The 12185-nt window shown below is 41.2% G+C and overlaps 1 protein-coding gene across 1 annotated transcript in view; it reads right to left on the bottom strand.

The window, feature by feature from the left end:
• Positions 1 to 6728, bottom strand: part of RpS17 (ribosomal protein S17) — a 30706-nt gene extending 23978 nt beyond the window's left edge. Inside the window, exons 1-2 of the mRNA XM_067136713.1 lie at positions 6604 to 6728; positions 6264 to 6415 (exon numbers count right to left, since the gene is read on the bottom strand). Of these exons, the coding sequence (XP_066992814.1) occupies positions 6264 to 6415; positions 6604 to 6606 (155 nt within the window). The 5' untranslated portion in view covers positions 6607 to 6728. The remainder of the gene's footprint in view (positions 1 to 6263; positions 6416 to 6603) is intronic.
• Between the last annotated feature and the right edge of the window lie 5457 nt (positions 6729 to 12185).

The following is a 12185-nucleotide window of genomic DNA, read 5'->3' as shown; positions in this document are numbered from 1 at the left end:
CGCTGTGCGACATCTGGCGTACACTTTGCAAACTAGTACTGTTGTTGTTTACACAGCAAAGCCAAACTATATAATTCATGCTAGTAACAAGATTCGCATTGAGAAATGTTATATAATATAAATAATGTATATGTGACACAATTGTTGACGTAGGATAATAAATGTTTTTAAAATTCATATCGATCGATCATATTATCGATTCAATTCAGATTTCATTTCCATCCAGTTGGCAGTATAACCGGAACTTGCAGCACTCCCTCCTTGCTCCTCACCCCGTAAAAATCGGGCTCAAGAAAAAGTGCGCGTATAGTAACCAGTCTATACTATAACATCTCTGGAAACAAAGACGGCTATCATAAATATATCCTCCTACTTCTTGTGTGCAAATATTACCAATATTACGCACAAAATCACTAATAATGCTACATTTCGGGACCTAATAATATTCAAAATGGAGTCCTAAACACATGTGAGTAATTTTCAATGCAATATCATTATTTCCAGTCCCCTACTTCTTTACCACTGCCCACAAATGGGTCAGTAAACTACCATTTGCTTTACGTTGTACCGACATAGATAGGTCTTATGGTGACGATGGGATAGTGAAGGCCTAAGAATGGGAAGGAAGCTGCCATGGCCTTAAGGTACAGCCCCAACATTTGCCAGGTGTGAAAATGGAAACCACAGAAAATCATCTTTAGGACTGCCAACATTGGAGTTCGAACCCACTATATCCGGGATGTAAGCTCACACCTGCGCGCCCCCAACTGCACGGCCAACTAGCCCGGTACGGGTTAAGAAGAAACATGGTGTGGCTAGAATAGTCACAGGCCGCTATACAAGGCTGCCAGCTTGAACTTAGGTCCAGCTAGAAACAACAATACCACTGGACGGGGGGGGGGCTTAAGCCTGTAGGTTAGTGCCACTCTGCAATAGCAGCGCCTTCTATGTTCAACAGTGGACAAGAATTAATGAAGAATTTCCTCAAGAGATCAGCATATAACGTGCGACAGTGGAAAAAACTAGAACATCAACTTCTATGACCCAAATTATCAAAAGAAAATTGTGAATTTCATTCCTTTCGTACTAAACACGCTACATCGGAGTCACAGTACTTGCATGTGGCACAGGCCATGGCACTTTCTAACTTCACAATTTCATTATTTTGACAGAATGTGGCAGCACTGTGGTCAGACAAGATGCTAGCCCTTATGTTCGACGGACTCATCGTACTACGGAAAGAAAAAAAGAGGCCAGTAAGGTGTTGTACACTTTCTTTTCTTGCGAAGCCACAAGGTGCCCAAGCAAGAGTCAGCAAAGCTGTCGTACCCACAACCTGCCCTTCATCCAAACAATCTTGAAGGCCATACTTTCACACCAATCATGAGTCGCTGGCTGTGTACCATCTAATGTTTCTAATTAAAACTTGACTCTGTCTGCCATCTAGTGCGCCTAGAGTAAAACGGAACGTCGAAATTGACAAGCAGACAGCCAGATGGCGTCAAATTAAAATGTCTGCACACGGTAGCTGAGGCCATATGCAGTGGTGTTCACACATTAGGTCTGTGGTTACCGCTTCAACAGTGGACAAGAATTAATGAAGAATTTCCTCAAGAGATCAGCATATAACGTGCGACAGTGGAAAAAACTAGAACATCAACTTCTATGACCCAAATTATCAAAAGAAAATTGTGAATTTCATTCCTTTCGTACTAAACACGCTACATCGGAGTCACAGTACTTGCATGTGGCACAGGCCATGGCACTTTCTAACTTCACAATTTCATTATTTTGACAGAATGTGGCAGCACTGTGGTCAGACAAGATGCTAGCCCTTATGTTCGACGGACTCATCGTACTACGGAAAGAAAAAAAGAGGCCAGTAAGGTGTTGTACACTTTCTTTTCTTGCGAAGCCACAAGGTGCCCAAGCAAGAGTCAGCAAAGCTGTCGTACCCACAACCTGCCCTTCATCCAAACAATCTTGAAGGCCATACTTTCACACCAATCATGAGTCGCTGGCTGTGTACCATCTAATGTTTCTAATTAAAACTTGACTCTGTCTGCCATCTAGTGCGCCTAGAGTAAAACGGAACGTCGAAATTGACAAGCAGACAGCCAGATGGCGTCAAATTAAAATGTCTGCACACGGTAGCTGAGGCCATATGCAGTGGTGTTCACACATTAGGTCTGTGGTTACCGCTTACAGTAAATGGAGGCGAGTCAAAAATATAGCTTTCAACACTATAACAACCGTGAAGATAATCTTACCTTGTTGATAATTCTTTTTTTTTAACACCACCTTAACACTAGAACAGCAGAAGGGGTCAAAACGACACTTGCCTTAAATTTTTCAGTAGAAATTCAGTAAGACTTACATTACTTTTATAGCAGTATAAGGATGTAATATGTTGGAAATCTTAAGTGGAATACCTTGTGGAGGAGCGATGTGTACACTGCGACAGCTAAGAACCCGCCCGCCAACCCCCAGAAATAATTTTGCTTTTATAACCTAACAGAAGTTATCACGCGCCATAGTCCATCGCCTAACTACGTACCAGCATTTCCACTGGGTGAGGCACTATGGGATATGACGTCATTCCTAGCAATGAAGTAAGTGAATTCCGTTACCAACCCGCGCACAAGAAATACACAACTGCACAATACACAGGTGAATGCAATCTGATCCAGACCAATCGCTTTGTCATTAACCTACCCTAACCAATGGAGGTGTCACGCGAGATATTAGAGGCCTAGGGCCGCTTCTAACCTGGGGGCTTATGCCCCCAGACCCCCTTTGCTTGATCCAGACCAATGGCTTTGTCACGCGGGATACTGGAGGCCTAGGGCCGCTTTGCGGCTTCTGACCTGGAGGCTTATGCCCCCAGACCCCCTTTGCTTCATCCAGACCAATGGCTTTGTCACGAGATTCATAAAAAAAGGAAGCGCCACTGCACTACGACTACTTCTCTATATGAACCGTTGGCAGCTCTGTCCACTGCACGATCAAGTCCTAAGCGAGCGAGAGAGAAACAAATGACAGTGCAATTGCACCTGGATGCGTAGCACTGGAAAATATAAGCTGTTCTGAACTTTTGCCGTCCTGGAAAAAGTGATGTATCGCACCCAGCAAAATATTTACATTTTCATAGATTGTTCATATGACATACTCTGGACAGCGGTTGGGGTCATTTTGACACCTGTACAATGCCTTATTACAACACAGCCGTTTGCATTGTCAGATAACAGTGTACCCGACCTGGATTATTAGTATTGTTGAACTCTTACTGTCAGATGAGTGTTCCAGTTAGCGGATTTATTGTATTTATCTCATTATTTAGAAATTATTCTTCTTACAGACATGTCGTGTTACGATTTTCTTTCTACTGACAAGGTGTCTTGTAAATTCAGATGTCGAGTCAAAGTGAACTGGTATTAATCCAGCCCGGGGGCCACTACATTTGTAATGTTATAAATGAGTGGAAATTAATGCAATCTTACTTGGAGAGCGTCTGAGAGGAGAGATGTGTTCACTGCGATGTCCAGGAACCCACCGCCCTGCCCCAAGAAGTACATGTACTTTTATAACCTCAGTAATATTATTACACGCCATATTCATTTCTCAAGTAGCTTCTTGTATTCCTATTGGCAATGTGAAGTAGCACGTGATCTCCATCCCGTGAAGGAAGTTAATCATAATGCGCTACCAACCACAGCACAATAAAAGCGCAAGTGGCCGCGCTCACGAAGCTAGAAGCCTAGGGCCGCTTCGCGGCTTATAACCGTCGAGACTAATGGTCTTGTCCACGGCAAGAATCCCAACTATCCAGAACAATGGTCTTGTCCACGGCAAGAATCCTAACCGTCCAGACCAATCGTCTTTCCTCACGAAACTAGGGACCTAATGCCGCTTTGCGGCTTCTAACCGTCCAGACCAATGGTCTTGTCCACGGCAAGAATCCTAACTGTACAGACCGATCGACTTTCCTCACGAAATTACGGGCCTAACGCCACTTCGGTAAAACTTCAGATGTTGTCACGCAAGTTTGTATTACATTAATCATGGCTGACGGTGGGCGAATGGACACACTCATTGGTTGAAGGCTAGTCCAATAAAATGTCATTCCCATAATTCAATAGAGAGAGAAGTTATGACCAACTTACGCAATGAAAAGACCTAAGTGAGGCAATGTCAAAGAATGAGCATATGAAACAAATAAGAGTAACTATATCTTGGTATGTTGAACTATGGTAGTGACATTTCATAGGGCAAATCTTCAGGCCATGGAGAGTCTATTCGTGCCAACGCCAGCCACGATTATATAACGTGATGAAATAGTTGAGACGTTTCGATGCAGTAATTACGATTCTAAACACTTGAAACCATATAGCGCTAGTTATGCTTAAATATGAATACGAAATAGAGGCTTAAATCCGAGCGACTTGTGATTGAATATAAAAAAGAAATAGAGGCCTAATTATTAGTAGTACGTAGCGTTCCCCACACCGGAAGAAAAAAATCACAAGGAAATGTAACCTGAATGATAAAGAATGTATAATAGAGAAGAAGAATGTATGTAAATGGAACCAACCTTAATGTAGTGGAGGTTAGGCGACGACACGAAAAAACAACACGATTGAACTTCTCATTCACTAATAATTTGACGTGACGGCCACACCATTCACATACTCTGCTATTTGAAATCAAATTGTGACGTACATAGAATTGAAGTAAATCATTGAAATTGTTCTTGTAATTCGCTGAAAAACTTGTTACATTAATAACACAGCCATCACACGATGCCATGTCAATATAATTAGATACGTTTTCTATATGAACAATGGCCAGATGCACTGGATGCGCTATGTACGAAGAAAGAAGTAGTAGGCTTTGCTTCTATCAATCCTATCATTTCGTGACCAGTAAGCGACATAGAATGCCGTGGTGTATTAATGTGAAGAGAAACGTCATTGTGGTCCAGGGCTAAGTCGTGCGAGTCTGCGAGAAAAATAAATAACCTAACCTAACCTGCGATAAATGTAATTGTGGTCCAGGGCTCAGTACCATTTAGTTCCTAAGTACAGTGGTTGGCAGCATCGGCGAGTCGTGCCAGTCGTCTGCGAGAAAAATAAACATAGGACAGTCATACCGCGCGTATATATTGCCGATGAAAGCGGTAACCATGGTACTACCGCGGTACTAATCTTGCGTGACATGTACTGAAGTTCTAATCGCCGCTTCTAACCGTCTAGACCAATGGTCTTGTCCATGGCAAGCAAGCATAGTTCTTAAGTACAGAGGCTGGCAGTACGAGCACTGCTGGAGAGCATCCTTTCCGAGTAGGCCGCAGCGAGGAAACAAAACGACAGTTGCTACGCGCGAGTGGCCCCTGGGCTGGACTAATGATTGTAAATATACTACCAAGGCTGCATGCAGGTGGTGTCTTTTACAATATCCTAGACCTACCAGCTGTCAATGCTTGGGTCATTTACAAGCAAGTAATAGGTAGGAGGTTCACCCTCCAGCTTGTAAGTAAAATAACAGGCTGGGACGAGCAAGGCCAACAAGAGGAGGCAGTAGGACTGTGTCCACCTAAAAAGCGGAAGAAGGGTCTGTGTAAAGGCAAAAAATCCAGCGATGCCTACAGCAAGTCTCTCAAAGCAGTGTGGAAAATGTGCATGAAAAGTAGAAGTTGAGAGAGCAAAATTTGTTTAGGGTGTTTTTAGTTTTCTTAAAGTATTTCTGAAAATATATAATTGTTGCACCATAGAGGACTGACCAAAGAAAGGTGTTCAGTTGTTTAAATTTGTGAAAAATTCCTTCGAGAAACAGAAAGGTGGTGCAGTTGCTTGTGCTTATTCATTTGTGTTTTATTTTTAACATTTCCAAGCATTTCTTCTTAAGTGTCAAAATGACCTCTTACAGCTGTTCTAGGAATGCGAGATTCTCAGCTGTTCTAGTGTTAATATACCATTCATGCTTGCGCCTAGTATAGCTTTGCTCATACACATCAGTTCTCATGGTCAAAACCGAATAGCAGATAAGCCAATGAGATGTTAACATACAGAAGGCATGGTGCAGTAGAAACTGTAACTTGCATATTAAAATGCATAAGATTAACATTAATCAGAGCATATCCAAATTAAGTTCTGTACCAAGTTATCAGCGCTACATGACATAATAAACCACCACACCCTTTCACAAATAGCGTAATTATATACAAATGAATCCCCGGAAGTGAACTAGTGCTAATGTCATCTCACCCAGCTATCTTGTTCCTTAGAGGCTTGCTTGGAATGATTGCTATTTCCTCACATATCCTCTTGTTTGTATGAAAGTCCAACGTAAGGCGGGTGTAGTATTTCTCGATAATAACGCGAGCCGCCTTTTTCACAGTTTTGGTCCTGACACGACCCTAGAACATCAAATTAAAACAGCATTGAAGTTCAGAGTTGAATAAATTTTAAAGCAGAACAGGAAACAGAGCGAGCAAAACAAAGCACGCTAGGTACTAAAAAATGAAGATAATCCTAATATATAGCAAGAGGAAGAAACGATTACTCAGATCAATCAAGATTATTTCATGCAAATAGCCCAACTCACCATGATGCCCGACACACGGTTCACCAGCAAAGAAGACGGAACAAGCAATGAATGCTGGGAAAGAACGACAATGGCGACGACTTCCGGTTACAATCGAATCGACTGTCAGCCTGCGATATTTTAGTTCCTGTTCTTTATCATAGATGACTCTAGGTACAAACAGGAATCCAACATTCCTACATAACGTTAGCTTGTATTTGTTATTCGTCTGTGAGCTTCAAAATTCGCAACAATCTTTGCAAATGCTGTGCATAATTTTCATTTCAGTCCTCTTCGTACTCTGTGAAATATAATCTGACGAGCATCAGCTGTAAAACAAATGTGCATGGTGTAAACTATGTAAACAGTGTTCATAAATGAATCTGTTTGGTTATGATTCTCTTTTTCATGCAATTCAGAGGCTATTTTAATGCTATAGACCTCCCGTAACTCAGTTTTTTAGGTATTTGGCTGCAATAAAACTATTATTAGGCATGGTACTCGTATTCAGAGAAAATGAACGTGCGCATGTACAAATTATGAATTTTGTGTTGGCAGCACTGAAACTACAGGCTGCTTGCATTTGTTCGTCACCTTGGTGAATAGTGAGGTGCGACACTTGGGTTGTGGTGGTTGGTGAGCTCGGTGCTCCCATTCAGTATACATTAGTTTTATTTGTGTGCGTGTGTTACGAATGTTCGAAATTGTTTCATCAACATGTTGTTGAGGACAAAAAGATAACGCCTAATTATATGAAGCTGTCACTGCCTAAGTCTCAGTAATGGTTTTATTTCATCTTGTTCCTTCTAGTTGAAAGTAGAGCATTTGCGCTTGTTGGTTACTCTCCATCTGATCAAATTTCCTAGCTTCTTCAAACATCACCCGTTAATTAGTTAAGTATTTACTAATGTTACGCTATAGTTAAGTATAGTTTTTTGCCATGTGGAATGTTATAATTGTGTCTAAGGTGAATGTTGTGCGATTGCCAGTACTCAATTAACTTCCCACGTGATTAGGACAGAATGTCAAACATGCTGTGTTTTGTACTTTTATCCAAAAGGCATGACAAGTATTGGCATGTCATTTATATACTTTTCGTCGTAGAATGAGTCTAATTTTTCCGTATGATTTCAGGTTTGAATAAACTGGGAAGTCTTCATTAAAACTTCGACATCGTGAGACAGTTGTAAATCATTGAAGATGAAATTCCATCAAGAGTGGTGTTTTATTTCGTGCCTGTGTTTCTTGTTGACATTTCTGTCGGTTGGACTTTGCCGTGATTCTGCTGTGTTTATGAATCAGTTTGCAGTGCATATACCTAGCGGGTCTAGTGATGCAGAAGAAATAGCAAGAAAGCATGGCTTCACGAATCATGGACAGGTATGTTTTACAATAATTTCTAGACACAGATAAAACATATTCTTGTTACGAAGGTGTATGTATAATACATTGTAATTGGATTGTCGTGTTTCCACCGTACATGTAATCTAGATGTCATTGAGAAATAAGCTTATTTTCATAGTTTGGATGAACTGTCATTGACCAACTCTGAAATGGAATCGTATTTATTATGTTAGATCCATAGTCGAGAATTACTGTCATTGAGAACTTTTCGTTATTGAGACGTGTGGAGGATTCGTGGTCTCTTTGGTAAACTCATATTAAACGAAATTATTACCATGGATTATGATAGTTTTGGGTCGTGGGTTTTATTTTCCTCTATATAGAATTTTATTACATTAAGATGTTCCTTAAAGTCACTGTTATGATTACTAAGGTTTATGGACTTCGTGGAAGGTACGTTCATTCATACAGGTAATTCAAAGCGATTTGAACTATTAGATAGTATATTAGTTTAAGGTCACTGATTGTGTTAGATGGGGGCTTGTGTGTTAGCAATTACTTCTGTTACTTATTGCCGGGCTGAGTGGCTTAGACGGTTGGGGCACTGGCCTTCTGACCCTAACTTGGCAGGTTTGTTCCTGGCTGTCCGGTGGTATTTGAAGGTGCTCAAATACATCAGCATAGTGTCGGTATATTTAGTGGCACGTAAAGAACACCTTGGGGTCTCCGAAAACCGTAAAATAGTTAATTATTATTAATAACTTACTCTTGGAGTAAAATTAAATCGAGTGTGTATGCCGTTAGACTTAAACCAGCTGTTTCGGTTCTACAGGGTAGAATGCAAGCAAGCTAATAATATATGGCTATTAGCTGCCATAAATCTATTAATCATATTGTATGTAGTGGCACAGCGTAGTGTAAAACACCGGGACGTGATTGGAATTCAAGAGGACAGATCGGGACAAATATTTTATAGGGAGGGCAAAGAAAGGTTGAACTATAATTTATCTAGGGAAATGTTCGATAAATATCTTTGAAATCATTTAAGAAGGGACTAAATAAACAACTGATAGCGAATCTGCCATCTGGGCGACAGTCCTAAATGCAGATCAATGGTGATTGATAAAGGTAGTGACTATGTCGGTCGAATATTACACCGTACATATTGAACAGTCTTGATGATGATTCATAATAATGATGGCCCGGGGTTTGAACTGGCAACGTTGGATTAGGAGGCAAGAGTCTTAATTGTAAAGGCAGTGCTGCGCTCCTAATAGTACCGTGACACTTTCCTGTCACTGCTGGCGGTGTTCTTCTGCTCTAGCGACCTTCGTCGGGGCTTCCTACTTTCTGCGAGACCATTTTAAAGCGATTTTGTTCCTCTCTTGTCCTTTCATAATTGCTGTAATTGCTTAATTTTCGCGAAACCAGTTTTGAATTAAACGTTTGCCGTAGGTGTAATTGTTTCTTCTTTATGAACTATGGTTTTCTGTGTTGCGATCCAGCCTGTTGGTCGTGTGAACGTGCGTTATGTATATGAATACGACTCTTCTTAATTTACTAGCATTGTGATAATTCTAGTTGGTTGACTGAGCTCGATAGCTGCAGTCGCTTAAGTGCGGCCAGTATTCGGGAGGTAGTAGGTTCGAACCCCACTGTCGGCAGCCCTAAAAATGGTTTTCCGTGGTTTCCCATTTTCACACCAGGCAAATGCTGGGGCTGTACCTTAAGGCCACGGCCGCTTCCTTCCAACTCCTGGCCCTTTCCTGTCCCGTCGTCGCCGTAAGACCTATCTGTGTCGGTGCGACGTAAAGCAAAAAAAAAAAAAAAAAAAAAAATCTGGTTGGGAAGCATTCTGTACTTCATAACGTTTTGGTGAAGGGCATGTTTTATATTTTATTAATTGTCTAATAACGCCAGGAAGGTACTGAGGAAAATATTATAATTGGTAGGATTCCCACTTTCTACAAGTGCGGTGCTGATTATTGCAAGTTTGACCAAAAGCAGGAGACATCGTAATTACCAAACTCATGGGGATTGCTCGTAGTATTAATAATGAAAAAATGCAGTGGCGTATGGCTTTTAGTGCCGGGAGTGTCCGAGGACAAGTTCGGCTCGCCAGATGCAGGCCTTTTGATTTGGCGCCCGTAGGTGACCTGTGCGTCGTGATGCGGATGAAATGATGAAGACGACACATACACCCAGCCCCTGTGCCAGCGAAATTAACCAATGATGGTTAAAATTCCTGACCCTGCCGGGAATCGAACCCGAGACCCCTGTGAACAAAGGCCAGCACGCTCACCATTTAGCCATGGAGTCGGACAATAATAATAGGTCTGGCTCCTTGGCTGAATGATCAGCTTAGTGGTTTTCGGTTCAGATCGCCCAGTGTTCGATTCCCGGCCGAGGAGGGAATTTTTAAATGCGAATGGTTAATTCCTTTAGCCGGGTTGGGGTGGGGGCGGGAATTTGATGTGTCTTCACCTAAATACATTGCACCAAACTACCAATCGTTACAGAAAGGACATACAGTCATAAAGCGGGGCCAAATCCACACGAAGTTCCAACCCCAATAAATTGGGGAAATTACCAGGAGCGCAAATTGAATAAGAATTAGTAGTGGCTGTTTTCGAAATGTACATCGTCGCGTGTTAGCCATAAGAAACGAATAGGGCCTACTATGACCAAAACGTCAGGATGCTTGCACTATTTTTGCTCTGATTTTCACAGATCTCGTATTTTCACTTATTCTATACTGTTAATCTTCCTTGTAAATTACTGCACTTAATGATTGGTTGGGTAAGTAGAATATAACTACGCGGATTTCTTCTGTTTTAGAATGAATGAAATGAAGTGGCCTTTAGTGTCGGGAGTGTCCGAGGACATGTTCGGCTCGCCAGGTGCAGGTTTTTTTTTCTATTTTAGGAGACCTGCGCGTTATGATGAGGATGAGATGATGCTGTAGACGACACATACACCCAGCCCCTGTGCCAGTGAAATTAACCAATGATGGTTAGAATCCCCGACCCTGTCGGGAATCGAACCCGGGATCCCTCTGACCAAACGCCAGTTTTTCTTTAGAAACATAATTCGAAAATAAGGAAGTTGATTGGAAAAGGTAACATTCATCTGGTAAAATCTGCAGTTCGAAATTAATGTAGCTAGATTCACAGTTTTAGCTGTCTACCAAGTTTGCTTCGGTTAATAGTGACCGCATTCCTGGGCTTGCAGTTAGCACCAAACTGTGATTGCACGGGTTGAAAGTTCGTTTCTCGGCTATGCCCATTAGCATTGTACGGTAATTGGATCTCATCCTTTCCTGGAGTAGCAAAATGTCATTCACAGCTGACCGCTGGACACTGCACGACTCAAGAAAGTTAGCCGTTGATCGTACGAGCGGTTTTAATTGTTTATTTTTATTATGGAGTACTGTATGTCAGGCGAGAAGTTTACTGCAAACAATACCATTACTGTTTAATCCTGTTTCCTCCTCTGTTTTGATTTTTTTAAATGACCTTGTCTGATATTGAGGGCATATTTCCTCAGTTTTCTTTGGAAGTTCTGGATTATTAATCCATGTCTGATCTTCACCTTCTTCGTGGTTGTGGATTATTTAATTTCAGTCAAGAGATACTTCTCCCATTTTTATTACCATTACGTTGGTCTGATCTTCACCTTCTTCGTGGTTGTTGATTAATTTCAGTCAAGAGATAGACCTCTCCCATTTAATTAACATTACGTTGGTGTTACATTAAAAATATATTCGAAGACTAAATTTTCACTAAAACACCTGTTTCAGACTGAAGTTGCAGGAAATAGTGAAAATGTGGGGCTTGTATGCTAGCGGTGACAGGCATGAAAGTAACGAAAATAATTGCCTTGGCCGACAGGTTTTTCAAATCAATATTTTTTTAAAATTATGCGACAGGTAAGAAATTTATAAATTGAGTATTCGCGCTCATGGTATAAACTGTTATGGAATAAACGTGTTAGCCTACAATACGGGCACTGATACTTCCAGACTAAAATTTGACGCGTCACGTGCATCACAGAATGTATCCTTGTAACTTCTTTATTTTTTCGGCACCGATCATATTAGTTCAAAGGCAAGTCGTCTGTTTTATACATATTTATTCGATAAAATGGTTTGGACATGTTTGCGTTTGTTACTATACACCGTTGTACACGACAGTTCAGTCGAACGTTCATTTTCGCCGTTGTGACGATTCAAAAGAATAGTTATTCCCTTTGTAACGAAA

Source organism: Anabrus simplex, chromosome 1 (genome assembly GCF_040414725.1).
Source record: "Anabrus simplex isolate iqAnaSimp1 chromosome 1, ASM4041472v1, whole genome shotgun sequence".
Classification (NCBI taxonomy): domain Eukaryota; kingdom Metazoa; phylum Arthropoda; class Insecta; order Orthoptera; family Tettigoniidae; genus Anabrus; species Anabrus simplex.
This window is presented reverse-complemented; position numbering and strand designations above follow the sequence as displayed.